The 21,616-nt window shown below is 34.9% G+C and overlaps 1 protein-coding gene across 1 annotated transcript; it reads right to left on the bottom strand.

The window, feature by feature from the left end:
* Nucleotides 1–12,666: 12,666 nt before the first annotated feature.
* Nucleotides 12,667–19,921, bottom strand: LOC133309970 (uncharacterized). The gene is made up of 5 exons (XM_061510843.1): nt 19,674–19,921; nt 19,257–19,322; nt 18,560–18,693; nt 17,536–17,976; nt 12,667–13,726 (listed from the first exon to the last, which is right to left on the bottom strand). The coding sequence occupies exons 2-5, from the start codon at nt 19,281–19,283 to the stop codon at nt 13,312–13,314; spliced, it is 1,017 nt and encodes a 338-aa protein (XP_061366827.1). The 5' UTR covers nt 19,284–19,322; nt 19,674–19,921; the 3' UTR covers nt 12,667–13,311.
* Nucleotides 19,922–21,616: the final 1,695 nt, after the last annotated feature.

The raw sequence follows: 21,616 nt of genomic DNA, 5'->3' as shown, positions 1-21,616 counted from the left end.
AGTATAATTTTTTAAAATTTAGCTCGGGCTGAGGCCACACCTACCATATACATGGCTCCGCCACTGGTTGTATACTAATGTTATTTGAATATGGAAAACTTAGCATCTCATATTTTGGAAAAACCTCCAAACCATTCAGACGCTTCTTCCTCTAGCTCCTGACGTTTCTCATCTCTTGCTTCTGCGATTTTTGTTCTCACTGTTTTTGTTCGACTATTTGTTTGTTGTAGTTATTTTCTTAGTTTGCGTTTTGAACGTTCACGATGTTCTCCAAGTATTATTTTATAAAGGATATTAATCCTACCAAGGAGGATTGTAGGATTAAAGATAGGGTGATTAGGTGTTGGAGGAAGGATTTTGATGATAATGTCGACATGATTCTGATGGATGAACAGGTAATGGTTCCGCTGATTATTGCCGTGCGATTTTTTTGGTGTTTTTTTTTTTGTTTTCCATTGATATATTAACGTATCTCTTTTGTAGGGTGGAAAAATACATGCCACGTTTCAATGTGTAAATGCAGATCACGTTTCAAAAAAAAAAAATTAACATAATTGTTTATTTCGTATACAAATACGTCTTCCCAACAAGGAAGAAACCAAGATTGTTTTAATGGTATCGTATGTAAATCGCGCATGGAGAGTTGTAATGATTCCTTTCCATCAAATGGTACGGCAAAATCTGGTAGAAGATCTCTCGCAAAATTCAGCCTCTCCTGTCATTACGTAAGTTTTTTTCCGTTCTTCCTTCATTTACAACAAACAATAAATCGTACGTTGAATATTCTTATAACAAGAATATTTGAATCTTTTCCATCCAATGGTGTGACAAATTCTTCTGTATGATTTTTTTTTATACTTCGATACTTTCTTTTGTTTTATTCAAGCAGAATATTTGAGTCCCTTCCCTCAAATGGTGTTGCAAATCCTTCTCTGGAAAATCTTTCGCCATTTTCTGCCTCACCTGTTGGCAGGTAAGTTTTCTTCCTCATTTATATTTTTACAACAATAAAGTAATAATTCACGATTACTGTTCATCAAAAGTTACGGTAAAATCTTATGTAGAAAATCTTTCTCCACGGTCAGCATCTCCCATTGTTCCGTAAGTGTTTTTTTTTGTCATTTGTTCATGTAGAACAACAAAAAGAAATCATACTCCGTGACTTCTTATAAGCTGAGATTTTTTTTTCAAGCAAATTATTTGAATCCTTTCCCTCCAGCGGTGTTACAAATCTTTTCGTGAAAAATATTTCGCCATTTTCTGTCTTACCTATTGGCAAGTAAGTTTTGCTTCCTAATTTATTTTGTTTACAACAATATAGTAATAATTTGTGAGGACTTTTTTCAAGGTAGACTAATTTTAATCTTTTTTTATCCTAGCAGACTGCACGATTCCTGTTCATCAAAAGGTACGACAAAATCTTCTGTTAAAAATCTTTCTCCACGTTCAGCATCTCCCGTTGTTCCGTAAGTTTTTTTTTGTCATTTGTTCATGTATAACAACAAAAAGAAATCATATTTTGTGACTTCTTATAAGTTGAGATTTTTTTTGAAGCATAATATTTGAATCATTTCTCTCTAGTGGTGTTACAAATCCTTTTGTTGAAAATCTTTCGCCATTTTCTATCTCACCTATTGGCACGTAAATTCTGTTCCTCGTTTATTTTTTTTACAACAATATAGTAAGAATTTGTGAGGACTTTTTTCAAGGCAGACTAATTTTAATACAAACACAAAGTAATTATATTACGATGAGTCTTTTAACAATTAATAAAAATAGTAGTAATTAATATACCTATTAGGAATAAGTCATTTACTATGTGTAATTGTTGTAATTGTTTATGTTAATAATGAGTTGCCAATTCAATGAATAAAAATGGAAAATTGTTAATGCTAATATGAATGGAATCCTCGTAAAAATGGGAGTTGCAAATGCTCATAATGATAAGATGGAAAATGAAAAATAATTATACAAGATATAAAATTTTAAAACATATGAATGAAAAATAATCATACGAGAACTACATCCAGATTGAGCTCGATCATTTCACTATCTTCAAGATTCCAACTGATGCTTGAAAATCGTTATTCAACTGGAATTTTACAAGAACTATTACCACACCTTGATTACTCTCAACCAATCCCCTTAGGATCACTCCAATTGTCTCAAACACAATCACAACAACAAACTATGTCCAAACAGCAATAGAGCAGCCTTTCTACATTCATAATTACAAAATATTTCAAAAGAAAATAATAAGAGATGTGGGATATTGAGCTTTTTTCTTAAGATGTACAAAAAAACCAAAATAAGGGTTTGATTCTTGAATTTTGGTAATTTGAGGTGTTTCTATGTAAAAACGTAATTAGGATTCCTCATTAGAAGTTTATATAGGAGTTTTATGACCATTTATAGTCATTATAGGCTTATTGGTCAAATATAGCCATTTATGAGTGTTCATAGTCTTAGAACCCTAAATTTAATTAATCACGTGACAACATATCCATATCCGGATATTTCATGGGCTGATATACGAATATCCATATCTAGATATTCAAATATCCATATCCAAATATTTGAGTGCAATAGTCCTAAAAATTATAATTTCGATCTAAATGATTTTTAAATGATTATTTCTCACTTCTCGCCCATGAATGCATGATTCTAACATCAATCTAACAGTGTTCCACGTGTGTAAGACTTATATGTATGGATCAATCTAACAGTGTTCCACGTGATTCTCTCAATGCATGAGTTTATGGCTTCTAAATGCAACCTTGGGAGGTATAGCTCAATAAACTCAATTCTCAACATTCATAAGACTCTAATTGAAATTAGAGTAAATACCCTTTTTGGTCCTCAACAAATTTTACGACGCCCGTTTTAGTCCCTAGCAAATAAAAAGGCCCATCGTGGTCCCTAAAAAATTCAAAATGGACCCATTTAATTGAAATTTTGGTCCTTCACAAATTCAAAAAAGACCCATATTAGTCCCTAAAGGGACTAAAATAGGTCCATTTTGAATTTTTTAGGGACCACAATGGACCTTTTTATTTGTTAGGGATTAAAACGGGTGTCGTGAAATTTGCTAAGGACCAAAAAGGGTATTTACTCTTGAAATTATAAGCAATATACTCTTGAGTTTTCAAATTTCTTCATTAGTCTTTAATCTTTGTCTCTAATAGTGTCTTTCTTCACTTGAAAACCTTGACTTTGGTGTTGACTTTGCACTTTTAAGTTGTCCCTTCATTTTTGCATGTTCCCCTAGTCTTCTAACTTCGTTTGGGACTTGATGTATTACCTTCAACGTTGTGCATCCATGTTGAGGTAGTTGGTGCTTCGCTATCTTCAAAACTTGAATGTCTTAGCCTTTTAATCTATGGTTCAACAAAGGGAATAGGTGAGGCGCAGCCTTTAGCAGGATTTTCGTCATATCTTAGGTAACATGGGAGACCCTTGGCTGATCACCGGTTATTTCAATGAAATAGCTTCCCCTTCCAAAAAAAGAGTAGTAGCTCCTGTAGACGTAAATAAGTGTAATAGGTTTTTTTTCCCCTGCTAAACATGATTGACTTGGATGGTTTTGAGGCTAATTTTACTTGGAATGGGCCTCACTTCTTAAACATGGATAGAGTGTTTAAAAGACTTGATTGTGCCTGTAGCAATGTGAGATGGCAAATTGCTTTTAGAAAGAGCCATGTCAAAGCCCTCCCTAGACTTAACAACGAACATAATTTACTTCTTATATCTTTGGCCTTATCCAAGGATGAATGGAAGGAAAGGCCTTTCCATTTTTATTCTTTCTGGCAAGATCATTGTCTTTTCGATCAATTCCTCAAGGAGAATTAGAATAGGCAGAGCAAAATCTCTTAGAGTTTGAAAATGCTCACCCCATATATAAAAGAATGGAATGAGAGAGGTTTTGGGAACATCAAACATAGAAAGAACAAACTAATGAGCAAACTGGAAGGCATCCAAAAGGCCATCGCATATCAAAATATAGACTATCTAGAAAAGGTAGAGAGAACAATCATAACTAAACTCGAAGATGTGCTTGACCAAGAAGAACTCTTATAGTTTGAGAAGTCTAGATCACATTGAATAAATCATGGTGATAGAAACACTAGATATTATCACACAAAAACCATAATAAGAAGAAAGCAAGTAAAATTGTTGAGCTTAAATACGAGAATGGACTTTGGATCTACGATGAGAAAGGTTTGGTGAACCTGGTAAGCAAGTTCTTCAGCAACCTATTTAGAGAGGAGGTCACACACCATGAGTAGATGGCAACGAACTGGCCCCACACTCAAACAGCACTATAGATAGATTAAGGGGTGGAGTTGCTAAGGAAGAAATTAGACAAGCTTTCTTCTCGATGAAGACTTCTAGAGCTCCAGGTAAGGATGTATGTACAACAATATTTTTTCACAAAAATTGAAACCTGGTCGGGGATCAAATCTGGAACTCGTTTCAGTCTTACTTGGAGAACTCGTAGTCCATTGTAGAAAAAAAATGGTATATTGATTACCTTAATCCCCAAGATTAGTAAGCCTACACATGTCTCCCAATTTAGGCCCATATTTTTGTGCAATGTTCTCTATAAAGGTATGAGCAAAGTTATAGTGGGAAAACTCAATGAGGTAATGGAGACTCTAATCACTGCAAATCAAGCCATCTTTGTCCCTAATAGAAACTTGCAAGATAATATCAATGTTACAAAAGAAGTTGTGCATACAATATCAAGATTGAAAAGGAAGAAGGGTGACATGGTAATCAAAATTGACCTAGAAAAAGCTTATGATAAGCTTAGCTGGTGCTTTATTCACAAAGTTATATCAGAAATCCAACTTCCCTCCTGGATAGTTGACTTTATCATGGCTTCGATTACTACAAATAGCTTAAAGGTGTTTGTTAATGGAGGCATCACCAAAACTTTCATCCTTGAGAAAGGGATCTGTCAAGGCGACCCCCTATCTGTACATTTTTGTTCTGTGTTGAAAAACTAGCTCATCTTATCACCCAAAAGATGGATAATAGAACATGGAAACCGGTCAAAGTCTGCAGAGGCAGGCCAGCTCTATCCTATGTCATGTTTGCAGATGATATCATCTTCTTCTCTGAAGCCTAGGTGGAACAAGCATGTTTGATTACAGAGTGCTTAAACCTATTCGCAGAATGTCAGGCAAAAGCATCAGCATCACAAATTCTATAATATTCTATAGCGTGGGATAAGATCACTAAACCAAAAGGGATAGTGGCCTAGCTAACAGAAAACTTGGTATTATGAACCAGGCTTTTCTTGCTAAATTGACGTTGGAATTTTTTACTTCGCCATCAAAAATATGGGTTCAAGTTCTGAAAGCAAAATATGGTTCAATCATGACAGATGATTGTTGTTTCTCTTCCCACGCTGGTGACTCAAGACTTTGGAAAAACATGTGCTCAGTGTGGCATACTCTTTCTTCTAGGCTGTCCTGGGAAGTGGGAGATGGTGAAAGAGTAAAATTTTGGACTGATAAGTGGGTCTCTAGGATTGAGTCTTTGGCGTCTTTGGCCACCATGCCATTATTAGATGCAAAGTTAGATTTGAAGGTATGTGATTTTGTATCTACGAATGGTAACTGGAATGCTGATCTTTAGAGAAGCGAGATTCCTGATAGAAGTGCACAAATCATAAAGGTACCATTCCCCCCATTGTTCGAATAGTTGTGACAAAGTTTGCTGGTCCCTAACAAATGGAAATATTGTATCGGTGTGGGAAATATATGATACCCTATCCAACTTAGGTTGTGAAAGGGAACAAGATAATAAGTTATGGCAGCTTATGTGGAAGAATAGAGGGCCCATTCGCCATAATTTTCTTCTTTGGAAAATAAGTCACAAAGGGCTGGCTTCCAACTAGAAGTTGTCTGGAAAAGATTGGCATCTCTTCCTCATCATACCCAATCTGCCAAGAAGATAGCGAAACAATTTTGCATATGACAAAAGATCGTAGTAAGATTGAGGGGGTTTGGCGTGATCTTTTGATGCCTGGTCAGGAGAAGGATTTTTTTGACACAGACTTGGATACATGGTTGTTGGTTAATTTGAAGAACGATTATATACGGATTGATAATGTTCCTTGGTTGACTACTTTTTGGACTACAATGTGGTGCGTTTGGATTTGGAGAAACGCTCAAGTTCATGGAGAGGATGAAACTTTCTTGGCTTATAAGGTGTCCACAATAATTTCAAAAGCAAAGGAAATTTGTGAGACTTTAATTTGACGTTTTAATAATATGCCAATAAATTCTTATAGCATTGTTCCTATTGGTTTGTGTAACACCCCGTATATATTCGGTAATGTTATCATAATATCGTATTAAGCTGCGCTTAATTAAAATGCGGAATTACTTTTTCTTTTCAATTATGATGCCATTAACATTACCAACTTGCTTAATAATCAGTTAATAAAACATCGCCTGTATGTAATTGCAATAAAACAGCTAACTGAAATACCTCATAACATAGATAATATAATTGTGGCTCTAGTCACGGAACTACAACAATGTAGACCGGACCATCTAACAATTTATACAACTCCAATCTAAAATACTAGCATAAAGTGTCATGGACAAACCCCATGCTCACTCAAATAAGGCAACATGCCCAACATCAGTCTCAACAACATCATATCATAAATAGCGGAAAACATAAACAGCATCCAAATCCAGTCATGCTAACAAATAAGCAAAAACAACATAATCAGCTAAGCTCCGGCCTCCCGCCGCCTGAGGCATCAGTACCCATACTACCTGATCCTGAAATAAGCATTCCCCAAACGTGGGGTAAGATCTTTAATCTAGAAATCTCATGTAAGTCAGTGAGTCCTCAAGGATCTTCCACCCCAAGTTCACTTACATGTGCAATATAAGTTCAAAAACAGTTTATCATTTATCATTTCTAAAACAATGCAATGCAGCAGATAATCATGTCATGTGTGTCAATACTAATCTACTGGCCAGAGACAGTGCAGGTATACGTCTATCACCTACACACCGTGCAAGTACCACTTGCATTCACCCCGGTACACCGTCTTGTATGGCGCTACATACTCAGGCTTCCCGTCAAGATGAAACAACACATGCATATTAAAAGCCATTACATGTAAAGTTCAATCAACATATCAAATATCCAAAAGCATGTACACAGCATGCATAAACCATACCCCCAAGGGACATGGTGGAACCACAACATGGCTAAACCGAGGACACGAAAGCTTACCTTGCAAGCTAACCCCAAAAGCCAAGAGTCCACAGCTTAAAGTCCAAACACAGCAGATTCACAATCTGTTATGGACCAATACTATATCAATAATAATGCAACACAAGCATATAACTTAAAGACAACGCCTTTCCTTACGTTTTACGTCTTAAGGCTCCATACCAAGCCATAAGTCCTTAATAACTTAATTCTGACTTAGTTCATTAATTACAGAAGTTCAACTTCATCAATCTAGGGTCCACAAACCCACAATAGCCTACTGTACACACAGCACAGCTACTGTTCTACGAAATCCCAGAATATCCGGATATTCCTCGGGACCATATTCGGATATGCAATATCCGGATATCTCACTGGACGTATCCGGATATGCAATATCCGGATATCCAGAATCCCATATCAGGATATCTAGTATCCGGATACTCAAAACCCATATCCGGATATCACATATTCGGATATTCATCGGGAACATATCCGGATATTTCACGACAGAATGCAGAAAATGCATTTCGTGAAGATATCCTTCCAAGGTTGGGTTTTTAACGATTTAAAGCACCTAAACATGCATTTCTAGGTGTGTTCAACATTAACCCACAACAAGTTATCATCTTTAGGCCTTAACATGCATCAAGCTTTCATTTTTAAGTTCAAAAACTCAAGACCAAAGGTGACAAGGCTTACCAAAACTCAACCAGCCAACAAGAGGTGCTCTTGGAGGTCAAAAGGTCACTCCAAGATTCTGTCTCTCTCTGCACACGAAAATGGTATACCAATGTGGTCCTTTTACTCAACAAGAAAGCTCCTTTAAGCCTCAAAACCCAATGAGCAAGGAGGTACTCCACCCAAACCCCAACTCAGAGCACAAACAGCCCACAAACAATGGCCAAACCTCAAGCACAGCACCCTCACACCCTCTCAAGATGTTTCCCAAGTGTTTCCCAAGTGAAAGGATGAAGGAAAATCAAGAAAGATCAAGACTTGGTTCAAGAATGGAAGGAAAGGCCAATAGGGCAGTCACCAAGCAGCTGATCAGCTCCCTCTCACGTTGGTTTTCCATTTTCTAGGGTTATGTGCCCTTAACAATGGGTATTTATAGCCTCAGCCACTTAAACACACAGTATTAACTTTAATTTCTACGCTTAGAATTTTAATCCCAAACTTTGGATTATGAAACTACATAATTTTATAAGATTTATCATATTTTTCTTATAATTTTCTGAGCACTTTTCCGGTACGCGCTTTTACCAGCCAGTACCGGTTTCCAGCACCAGTTCTCATTATCTGGACTTGAAACTAGTTTTACAAGTCCTACATATTATTCTAGTAATTATCATGCACTTACATTAATTTTTCGGGATACTTTTTCGGCACACATTTATACCGACTAGCAGAACCGGTTATCTGCACTTTTCTTCCGAAAAGAGACTTTCACCATTCTTAATCACTTATTACGATTATTAAGCCTCATAAATAATTATTATGGTCAATTATGGAATCATTTCCTATTTTCTCGTAATTTATTAATTAAATACCTTAATTAACGGTGCGGGTTCTTACAGTTGGTATCCTCCAGAAGAGGGGTGGATCAAACTCAACACAGATGGTGCTTCAAGAGGAAATCCAGGTCTTGCTACGTGTGGGTGCCTTCTTAGGGATGCTTCCGGTAAGTGGATTCAAGGATTTGCATATAAAATAGGTTTCTGCTTAGCTCTTATTGCAGAACTCTGGGAATTTTAAAAGGAGTAGAACTAGCTTGGTCTACTGGATGCAGACAAATAATCATAGAAAGTGATTCAAGAAATTCAATCATTTTGCTCACCAAAGGTGGTGACGCAGCTCGCGAGCCTTGCTTAGTGACTTGGATACGAGCATAGTTGGATAGGGATTGGGTTGTCCGTTTCTCACAATTGTATCGCGAAGGTAATTGTTGTGCTGACTGGCTTGCTAATCTGCCTTTGGATCGTCAGTCCGAAGAAGATTTGCAAATGTTCTCTTCTCCCCCTTCTAGCCTTCGACTTTTACTCTTTGCTGATTTTATATTTGTAAAACTCGTCGTATTCTTTTGTCTTAGTGTGGAGGTCTCCCCCCTTTAGTTTACCAAAAAAAAAGAGCTCATTGGTTTAAGGCAAAGTATGGTTTTCACTCAAAGTGGAGAGCTTAGTGGGTTGTAAGGATGAAACCAAAGTTTTCTCTCTTAGCAATGAAGGGCAACAAAAATTTGATGAAGAGGGGGAGGAGGAGTTGTCGATAGACAAGAAAAGAGGAGTATAGGAGGAAGAGTGTTTGTGTTCCTTTTTTTGTAAAATATCTAAAATGGGTAGTTACCATTTTGCCCTTCTTTAATTCCTTTTCTCCCACCCATTCATTTAACCCTCCAAACTAAATGACTTAATAATTCTAGGGCTCTTAATTTCTCATGTAGTGTACCACACATAATAAATTCTAAGTCGTCTGGGGTAATTTTACTTAATTATGATTTTGCTCCTAATTAAGACTTAACTGCAAAAGTTGAGATTTTTCATTTAATTGCACATTAATTTATAATTAATGTACTTTAATTATCTTGGTTGTTATAAATACCCTATGTTTATTTAATTATTTGTACTTGAATATTTGTTGGGACTCACGTCAAGTGCACCGATTGTACAAGTAATATAATGATTAAATAAGAGATCGTTCCCACGAGGATTATACTCAAGCACTAATTCACTATTGCAACTTAAGTTGGACAATCGAAATTGTATTTGAAACAGGATTTGAATTTGAAATTTAAAATATTAAAACTAATTACTCGCAAGAATTTAAAAATTTGAATTAACTAATTTAAAAGAACGTAGCTAGGGGTTCGATTTCCTTTAATCTCTTTATTACGGTTGAATTCCTTCTTAATGTTAATCGTCCTTAGTATCAATCTAATCAATTCTTTCGCATGTAATTAGGGCTCAATCCCTTGTTACCCTAAACATTCGCGATCTTGGAAGAACCTAGTTCCTCGATTATCCCAAGAATGCAAGCATTAAGTTCAAGAATCTTAAAGATTACGCAAACTCTATGTCTATCCCTAGAATCATAAAGCGTACGATGAAATTATCAGATAAGGATCACACACCAACATTCCTATTGTCATGCATTTACCTATGATCATTATATAAGATTCAAGCCTATATAAAGCATTAAAAACAGATAATTTCATTCATGATATAAAGGAAAATTAACATACGAATTGTTCAACGCATAATAAATCGATTAAATTCCATCTAACCCTAACTACTTAAAGAACTAGCCAGACATAACAATATCAAGAATGAAAGACAATATAAAAGCTCCCCCAAACTCCATAGATGATTGGTGAATCTTCAATATCCCCAGTGCAGACTTGATGTTGATCCGTCTTCGCCGCTCACGAACATGAACCTGATGTTTCTCTGCGTTCCCTATGCTCCCAAGTACCAAGAACTCTTCTTGAATGTGTAAAAACTCTTGATTCTGAACCCCAAATGTGTTTTTAAGGGAAAAGAATTTGTGCCCTAAGTGGATTCTTCAAGTGGGCTTAAGTTGGATCATTCGGGGCGCTTAAGCTTGCTCATTCGCGCTTAAGCTTCCTAATTTACGAATGCAGGAGTAACGTTCGCGCTTAAGCTTGCTGGAGCGAGCTTAAGCCTGCTGGAGCGAGCTTAAGCCTGCTGAAGATTGCATGAAAATTTCACGTAGCGCGCTTAAGCCTGCTGGAGCGCGCTTAAACGCACTCTTCACGTCTGAAATTCCTCCTTGGCTCGCGCTTAAGCCTGCTGGAGCGAGCTTAAGCTTGCTAAGGCCGAACATATTTGCTTATACAGGAGGCTTTAGCTTGCTAATTGGGGCTTAAGCTTGCTTAGGCAAAGGCCATTTGCTGATTTTTGGAGGCTTTAGCTTCGAATTGGGGGCTTAAGCCCCCTCTCTAACAACTTGAGAATCTTGATAAGATCTTTAAATCTTTTTGTTTTGCTCTCCATCTATCCATATCTTCATCTTTGACTCCATTTGTCATCAAATCCCTTAAAAATAGCAAATAGTATTTAATTAATTCATAATCAGATAATGTTCATGATATTTGTATTAAAACCCTAGTTTTTGACTTATTCAATTTGATAATTTATATTAATTTAGTCTATAAAACAAGATAAACTAAAGGTTTATCAATATTCTAGAATAAAATCAATTTTAATAAGACTTAACGTTTTAAATCTTCTCTATAATATACATATATGATTAGAATTCAAAATAAGTAAGTAGCTTTCCTTAGTCAATAATCGAAGGATATTACGCCTCATCACTTTTATTATGTGTTGGAAATGAAGAGAAGACGCTAAACAAGAAAACGAGCTACCAATCTTGGTGGCCATTATGCGAAGTAACCAACAACAGCTACTAAGTAGTAACTAATTAACTCTGAGTCTGACTCAGACTCAAAACTATCTTGAATTTTTGGAGAGCGAGGGAGGCTTTTTGCTATTACGTTATGGCGTGGCTATCAATTTGGTTTGTTTTATGCTGAGGCATTAATGCCACCTCATTTCTTTGTCTTCTTCGCGCGGACGCACCCTTTTATTTTCCCATTTTCATCCAGCAGGCACTTTCTCCTCTCTTTCTCCCAATTCAGTTTTAATATAATAAAAGGTTATATTTATCTCATTTTGTATCAGATAGCTAAATTTCTTAGACACACAAAATATGGATGAGTGCCATTTCTTTTTCCTACAATATAAGAAAATTATTTTCCCCTAAATTTTATGTCGCAAAAGGATTATAGTTATTTGAGTAAGTGACCAGCTTTTATCAAATACATTATGTCACATATAAGAGAGATTTTATCTTCTACTCTCACTTCGATTTTCGTGTTCTATCTTTTTCTCTTTACTTTTTTTTAAAAAATAAAGTAGATCCCACTATTTGTTCTGAGAGTAGAAGAGAAGATTTATCTTATATGACATAAAAAAATAAAATAAAACCCATACATTATATACACATTGATAGATACATCATTTTTTGGTTACTAATTCAAAAAGTTGCAAATTTAAATTGTGATAACAATTTTTAATATATATTATATATTATTCAAATTTTTCTTTGAACCTACTAAGTTTAAGCTTTTGTAGATTATGAATTATTAAAGCTTGGATCATTTACTTGAATTAAAATTGGAGAGAAAAAATCCATGACAATTTCATCCCAACAATTCACTTGCCAGAGTTTGCTATGTAAACCGCCAGCTTGTTATTTAAGCACTATTGATATAAAGGATGATTTAAGTTGAAGAATATTTAGTTGCCACAAGTAACAAGATTACAGGAATGTAAATGGCTGCTACATTATAGTATAACCGAATGTACCCCCAGTTTTCTTAATCGTCATCCAATTTGCCTTCCAATATATAGTTGGTCAAGGTAGGGCATTTAAATTCCCTAATCCTGTTTCCATTTTTAAATAATAAAATAAGACGAAAACAACAAAAGAGGAACAAAATTGTTCTCTGTCTCGGCCATCTTCCTTTAATATGTTAGATCATTCTACAAGCCCTACTCTTTTCCAGATTCTAGATTCTACAGCCAATGAGATACAGAAGCCGCACGACATAGAAATGTTTCAGCCATCTTTCGACCAGTTCAGTGTTTAACAACGCTGTCAACGCATGGAGTGAAGTGCAATACTCTGCCACCTCTGCAAAGGATGCTACATAATACACAACTCTTAAGCAAGAAAACAAGAAGGGGGTAAGGGGGTTGAAGAATTGGGGTTGGAAAGAACCCATGCCAAATGACCAATAACATATCGAATCAATCTAATATACAACCCCATACTTACAAAGCGATACAGTTATAACCTAACCTAAGAAAATAACGTTTCAAGATAACAGGAACCAGGAACTTCCTTCCTCGTAACCATTAAATCGCTAAAAACACCAAGACCTCAGCACAAAATGGGATTGGCCAACTCTCATTTCAAAACTCCCCAATTTTTTCGCTCTCTTAACCCTCCCGAAGACTACCGTCAAAATTATTCTCAAATTTAAATAAGATTAGCCCTCTTCAAAAATCTGATTGTCCGACAATAATAGGGCCATATTGATTCCACAAAATCAAGATACTTCTCTACTATCCAATTTGCCAATTCTTTCAACTTTTTTCTAGTCAGCTCTTTATAATCTGTATTTTTTATGTTCCAAATAGGCTGCAAAATATGAGCTTTGATATCTTCTTTGAGCTTGCCACAAAAAATATAGCTGTAGGCCAAAATGCAGTAAGAGGGTAAATTCTTAAGTATTTTGACAGTCTGCTTGAAGCTGAAGACATAGAGTGCACACAGCTTCCGAACTATCATGATGTAGAGAGCCACAACTATTGGCCCCAAAACCCATAAAGGAGTTAAATCCTTCGACACTTCAGCACCATAAATTACATTAACAGCCAGGAAGAAAGGAGCACTGCAAACAAATATGGAATTAGAAGATGCAAAAAAACATAAAACATTACTGTGCAATGTATGCTGTTGACATTATTTAGAAAGAAAGATACGCTCTACCGTACTTCAAGAGCAGTTACATACACTGTAGTATATTAAGGAAGAAAATGCTGGTGCTTATTTGGATGTACGTTTCTTGTATAAAAATTAAAAAATTAAAAGTCCTCTCTTTGAAAAACAAATATTTTTGTTATATTTTAGAGTGGTTTGATAAACATTTCTTTAAAAAAGCTAAAAGAGCACACCTTTTTTTAAGCTAGAGTGTTGAATAACATATAAAAGAGAGGCAATAAGACTTTATTGTATAGAGTGACTATAACAATTACATAAGACTAATATAACAATGTACCACTTTTTATCACTTTATTTTCGATACTTCTAGCACTCTCTCTCTCAAGCTAAAGCTTTAAGCTAGTTACAAATGACCCCTTTTAAATGATAATTAACCAAATATATTTGGGCTCCACAAAAACTGATTGCAAAGTCAACTCCAGGATGCTGGAGATGTCAAAGGGACAAAAATTGATGGAAAGACAACAGAGTAAGATGGCTGGAATGCGTTATCAAGGAAGGAGGGACTACGCTGAAATGACCTTCAACGGAAAAGTCCTGGCAAACAAGTTTACACAACAAGAACTAAAACTTCTCGAAGCTTATCAAGGACAACATTTGGAAGCTTTTAACCACAGGGAAACATAGGAGACCCATCCAAAGTGCATCTAGGACAAAGTCCAACGATGGAAGACCGATTAGGTCAGGCAACATCTTCAATTCAACAGGGCTAGAGTGCAACTCTCAAATAACAATTTAAATAGATTGGGCTAGGCTAGGCTTTTACTTAAATAAGTCAGGTTTCTGTAAAATATTTTAACTCTAGCCTGACCTATTAGCCTAGTGCAAGTTAAATTATAGGTTTGGTCTGACCTATATTTAAAAATCAAAAAGCTAGCCTAAACCTGTTAGTATATTAGGCTTTCAGGACCTATCAAGAATTATTAAAAAAAACTAAAATAACATTAATTTATTATTTAAATAGTAATTATTTTTTTTGAAATAAATAATATGACATATAGTGCATTCAGATGAGCTTTTTCCCGCCAAGAAGAAACTTTTTTCAAAATAAATGTGCTTTTTATTTAATATTTACATTTGGATGCAACTTTTTTAAAAAAGTAAAATTAAAAATAAAAATAAAAATGGTGCTTTTTTTTTAAGTAAGGATCCCTTATTTCTTAAAAAAACAGAAGCCAAAAGCTAATTTTTTTTTAGAAATTCAATTTTACCAACTCCTACTCCACCACCACCACCACAATCACATCATTTTTAGTAATTTTATATATAAAAAGTTCTTATTAATTTTAACATCCAAATAACTTTCACTTAAAAATACTTTTTATATATTCAATGGAAACATAAAATAGCTTTAAATTTTAAAAAAATCCTCCAAAAAAATAAGTCATAAAAAGTTTTTTTTCTAAAGCCCATCCAAACGAGCACGTGGGCCAGACCTTGTAAAAAAAGACCTATGTCCTCTTTCTAAATAGGTTTTTTTAAGGCCCGAGTCTGCTCTATTGTACTAAATATATCAAGTCCAGTCTGACTTGAAGTAGGCTGAGTCGTTGGTCTCTAATAGGTTGCGTGACCTATTTACATCCCTACTCTCAAATTTCTCCCTCTCAATGCTATGCTAGCATTGAAAAATAGACAAACAATGACATGAAGGGCCGGATCTGATGGGACAAGAGCGTGGGCATCTAATATTCCATTAGGACCCATTTTCAAGGAATGGGACTTGGAGTCCCACATAACACATTGGTTGTATGGGCAACTAATGTGGGGTTTATAAGGCTTTGGACACTCCTACCCTTTGAGCTTTTGGGGTGGTGCATCCCAAGGTTCTTATCATATTCTCTTTACAAAGTGGAGCATTGACATAATTGCTGAAAATGGGAACCTTGGGCTTCTGAACATCCTTTAGAAGGGCATAGGAACTAGAATAAAATGCGCATGACAAAGAAGGAAAAAGGCTTCTGGACTTGGGTCTTGAACGGATGGACTTGTCTCATCAACACGATCCAGATCTGCTGGTCATTGGCCAAAAATCTTGCCACAGAAGTTTCCCCATCGTCGGAAAAGTTGTTGTACAATCAGGAAAAAGCCCAAAACGGTCAACCCACAACCTGATAAAAACTCCGGATCAAGGTAGAGGGGGTCAAGGCATGTTCTTCTGTGGTGTTGCTGTTGAAAAAGCTTGTCCGATGGTGGCTTAAGTGCTGGAAAAGTGCTTTGACAGCGCATGCAGGCATGTAGTTAGGACATTGCCTGTGGGTCCTAAACAAAATGGACAACCTTGAGATAGCAATATGAAAAATGGGAGGATCGCAGGGAAAAACTTGCAGAAGAGGTCATCGTAGACGAAGGGACGTCACGACAAAGAGATGACAATTGCTTGAGATGCAACTATAGAAATTGATGAGAGAAGGTCGCCGAAAAGGTAATTAACAAAGAGTTCTAAATTTTAGGGAACTCAATAGCAAAAAGGCAACAGGACAGGTCACGGAGGATGGTACCGCTCTTATACCATCTTTAATAACAGAGAAAAGAGAGGCGATGTTTAAATCTGTGTGTATCAATAGCACAATAGAAGCTCTATTATATAGAGTGACTATAACAATTACATAAGATTAATATAGCAATAAGAGACTTCTTATCACCCTATTTTCAATACTTCTTGTAAAGAACCAATTCAACCCAAAAGCTTAAGCTAATGGATGAGGGCTTTTTAATGGTTTTATATATCTCAACACGCCCCTTCACAAGAGAGCCCATTGGGCTTGAAGTGTGGACAATGCACAAGCCCACCTACCTGTGCTAAGAAAGAAATTCCACTAGAAAGAAAGTGGGAGGCGATGAGGATCGAACCCGGGACACGAAGCTCTGATACCATGTAAAGAACCAATTCAACCCAAAAGCTTAAGCTAATGGATAAGGGCTTTTTAATGGTTTTATATATCTCAACACTTCTAATAGAGTTTTGTGCCTCTAAAAAAATGATGTTTTTACAACATAACATTGCAGTTAAAACATTATTATTTTTTTATATAAAAAAAAAAAAGCAAACATAAAATAAAATAGCATTTTTTTTAAAAAATGTCATAAGAAAGGTCTTTTTTCAAAAGCTCATCCAAACTAGCCCATATTTTTTGTTTTATCAGTGACACTATGTCCAATAAATATTTCAAACATATTGATATATAAAGGATCAACCAAGATAGTCTCCGACAGTTACAGAGGATTCCCATCAAGAAAAAACTATTGGCCCAGACCCTAAAAGGAACAAAGAAATTTTTTTTAAGCATGAATAATGAAATATTTAATTTGTTTAACATAAAATATCACAATTCTTATAAAACGTATACATTGGCTTAATAACGTTAAAGATGAAATTACCGAAAAAGACAAATATATTGGTATATTATATTGACTATGCAAGTCATCTCCCCTCCCTCCTTTTCTTTTTAACTTTCTCCGTAAATTCTGATAACCTAAAATTTGCTTCAACCAAGAAATCCAAGTTGAAACCTGATGAAATTAATTATGTGACTAGCAGAAAGCAAATTAACTTGAAGAACTCAATGACAAAACATGCATATGCTACATTAAGGAATGCAAACAATCCTCCTTTCAAAAATCTCAAGTATACAGCACATAAGTGATGCAGAGAGAGGCAGATAGTATTAAATGCAAAGACAGAAAAACCCTCATACTTACAATATTAAGAAAGGGATCTTTATTGTTGCATCCAGGGCTAGAAATTGGGACCATGCCACCTTCAAAGTCCGACCTTTGTCAGTCCTTTGTATCCCTTGTAGAGTTTCTGGTAAAACCCGTGGAGGCGGTTCTCCCGAAATTTCCTGCACTCCATGATTTGAAGGTGGTGTGCACAACAATGTCAGCCATTTTTTGAAAAGTTTATGAATACCATGGGATGTTGCATGGCTCTCATTTGCTTCAGAGGCATAAGAGAGAGGAACATTGTGGGCCATTGAAGATTCCGATTTGATTTTCCCACTCTCTTCCAGTCTAACAGAGGTCCTGGGGACCTTCAATCCATTAGCTCCCGTTACTGAATCATCATTTTGGGCATTGCCTTTGAAGCCTGCTATCCATAAAGGTTTAACCTTGGATCCACAAATACAAGGAGGCCCTACACTGGAAATAAAACAATCCTTTACATGAAGCAGAAATAAAGGATCATCTGCATTTTCATGCAAGTTTTGGTATGTAAAACAGTCCTATGACATATAACTGAAAATTATAATTGAAATCTAAAAACATTAAAAACAAATTTAATGTCAAGAACTTGGTAATCCAAATAAGAAGATAAGATATGTAAGCACTCCAACAAAACATTGTGACAAGAAATATTAACATACACAACTTTGGTTTTCTCTCCCCATATAGTATTTTCCTTGCATAATATGAACCTCCAATTTTACAAACAGAGAACATTGGATTGCAAATTTATTACTTTAAAGATAATATAAATATAAATGATTAATTAAGACTTGTAAGGTCTTTTAGTCTTATTTCAAAGAGACCCCTTAGAGTTGCAATTCAATTTGATTCTGCTAAATCTTATCAAAGATCCACCTTAGATATTATTAGACACTTCCATCATGTTAACTTGTTCTACACATGTTAAAGTTATTGAAAATGGTGATCCAAATTCCAAAATCCCAGATATAACAGACCGTATTTAATTTCCACCACAGCGACAAAAAAATATCTCCACCTTAAAGAAATAGTGTGCTTTAGTATGTAATTCCAATCAGCTCTTCCAATCAAGTGACGTTTTGTTAAACACTGCTTCAATTTCAGCCTTTTGCTCCATGTCAAATGCCTTGAGGAAAATGTCACATACAAGCCCTGGAGAAAAGAAAACAAATCATCTATTAAGTTCACAATATACACTTACATTTGAAATTTGAACATGGAAAGTCCTGATTGCACATACAGAACACCCGATAAAAATAAACGAAAGCTTATTAAACATAATATCAGAGGACTTTGCCAAATATGGAGAAAGAGATCTGTATAGCTTTGGCTCTCAAATAAAATTCAATCTTCAGAATATTCAATAAATGTTGACAACTTTGATGCTCCAATAACTAAATTTCATGTGACAGTTCAATCATTGTCACCAGGAAACATCACTGGGACAAGATTACTACTCTACTGGATATACCAATCACACTGAAACTAAAATTCTAATGAAATTTATCTGAAACATTTAATTGGCAAGTAATGATGCATATAATTTCCAGCACCCAATGACAATGATAAACTACTCCTGTTGACAATATTACTATTAAGCCCAATTTTATACATATCAGGGAAAAAACTTGATGATAATGATAAGATAAAATTGGATGTAAATGCAATCCAATAAGGGATTCTCCAAATAAGAGGTAAATTTTCTATATAAGTACCTGCGGTTGATGGGCAACAAAAGCCATTTTTTGTCTTTAACCGCCAAATTATCCACTCGACAAGAACTATTCAACAAGCACCAGAACAACGGAGTTAATGAGATGAGTAACATAAAAACCACAACAAGAAGTAACTTAGAAGCCATATGTGACAAAATTTGGACAGTTAAACACATGAAAACTTCAACTTCGGGAGTTGAATGCCTTCATCCAACGCACTCATTGTCTCAAAATTTCAAACTGAATTTTAGAAAGCAAAAAAAAGAAAAAGAAATGTCAACAACACCAACTCAGGTGCATCTCCAACAAGAAGTAGCGTGTGCAATTCAAGACAAGTGCTAATAAGAAGAATAAAATGAAGAATTCCTCTCTGCACAATAGCCAATTATGACAACCAAAGGAACATGAATACCGTACCGTATCCAAAACTGCTTCCGATTTGGCAAGTAACTAACAGAGGAAATGCGATGTTGTATTGTAGGGTTGGATGTAGAGAATTATGGATCGAAATAACGCATTAATTTGGAGCAAGCTAGGTATGGGACCGTAGTGAGCGTGCAGCGAAGAAATGAAAGGAAATTGGAACTCTGCGAACCCTAATCGAACAACAGCAACACAGACGACGGACGAACAACGGAACAAGACGATATGGTTATCTTTTCATATTCTCTAAATTCATAAGATGTCAAGTTTATTTTAACTAAAAATAAAAGATAATTAATTATACATGACATATGAGATAAGATATTATTATTCTCAATTAATATTATTACTAACGTTACTATCAGCTCATTGCATTAGTAGTAACAATTTCCTAAAAAATAATAACAATACTCTAAAAAAATAATAATAATACTCATTTCATTACTTAAATAGTAAAAGCTTCACCCCAAAAAAGGAGCTAAAAGCCATATTTGTTCCTACTAAAAAAAAGGGCTATATTTGAAATTTCACCGAGATACCAAAAATTTTTTTCGCTTTTGCATCGTAAATATTTCATACAAGTAATCTAATCACACTTTAAAATTTTGAATGGTAATTTTTTCATAGGACCAGCGGTGAATTTGTTCTCGGGACTTGTGCACACCGCTTTTTTTTTTTCTATCATATTTATACACTTTTCTCTAGTGAATTTATACACTTTTAACATAGTCCATGTTTATGCCTTGATCCCAACTATCCCCGAACGAAACAAGATCCTATTGCCCAGACCATGTTTCTTCTCATATTTAAAAAGAGAAAGATATTATAACAATTAAGTTGTGTTATTACCATGTTATTACTAATCAATCTCACTGTTAGATTGTTTATATTGATTCAACGGTTATATTTATTTCCATCTTTGTATGGTTATGATTTCCCATATTTAATACTTTTTCATTAATTATGAGAAATAATAATCATACAAAGGTGAAAATAAATATAAAGTATTAAATTTAGAAAATCATGACCATACAAAGATGGAAATAAATATAACCGTTTGATCAACATAAGCAATCTAACGGTGAGATTGATTGGTAGTAACACAACTTAGTTGTTACAATATCCTTCCTCATTTAAAAATATAAAAAATGGAAACAAACAAAACTTTGTCGGTATGCAAAAGTAAAATCAATTATTTATCAACACGGATATAAAAGTTCATTGATTTGTTTTCGGGAAATCATATTCTGATGTTACATGAGATTATTCTCTCGTATCATATTCATATCGAAAAATATGCTTTTTTTATTTTTTTTATTTTAAAAAAAATTACTGGGCATCATTTTATTTGTTTCTCAATATAAGAAAGCTTGTCTTCTATTACATAAGATAAATAATTCCCTTTATTTTCATTCAAACTATATCAAAAGTTTTGCTTAAGAAATATCCCCTAAGCATAATTTTAGAGCATCCTTTTATGAGTCAAACTTCGTTGATTTGTTTTCATTCAAACTATATCAAAAGTTTTGCTATCTATAGCCAACAATAACTTACAATTTAACATACAAAATACCACCCACATCACTTGACACCCCTATCCCTATCTCTGGTAATTCTTTTACTCTTTTGGTCTTGAATTTTTTATTTTTTCCTATCCTATCATGTTGAATGGTAACCCGAGGTCTCCTCTAAGATAAGTTTTCTCACTCTTGGTAGGATATTATAAGCTAATCTGATAAATTTTTCCTATTCCTTGTTAACAACAAACAACCAATAAGAGCATGATATGATAATTTATTTTATCTTTTCCTCTTTATTAGGTGCACCAAACAAACCGTTAATACCTTGACTTAAAAACAATTCTACGAACCTTTACAAAGTCCATTGTAGAAAATATGACTCTTGTGCAATAGTAAGGAGTCTTAAAAGGAATGAGT

The sequence above is a fragment of the Gastrolobium bilobum genome, unplaced genomic scaffold (genome assembly GCF_033153095.1).
Source record: "Gastrolobium bilobum isolate Gb01-03AN ecotype WA unplaced genomic scaffold, APGP_CSIRO_Gbil_v1 utg12850, whole genome shotgun sequence".
NCBI lineage: Eukaryota > Viridiplantae > Streptophyta > Magnoliopsida > Fabales > Fabaceae > Gastrolobium > Gastrolobium bilobum.
Note: the sequence above shows the minus strand (reverse complement) of the source record. Positions and strands in the feature narration are given on the sequence as shown.

Excerpts from the sequence above, each read along its gene's own strand:
- LOC133309970 (XM_061510843.1), bottom strand. The coding sequence starts at position 19,283 with ATGGCTTTTGTTGCCCATCAACCGCAG. Across the intron at positions 18,694-19,256 it reads TTGTTGCCCATCAACCGCAG|GGCTTGTATGTGACATTTTC; the intron begins GTACTTATATAG and ends TCTTTTCTCCAG. Across the intron at positions 17,977-18,559 it reads AAGCACACTATTTCTTTAAG|TGTAGGGCCTCCTTGTATTT; the intron begins GTGGAGATATTT and ends TTTTATTTCCAG.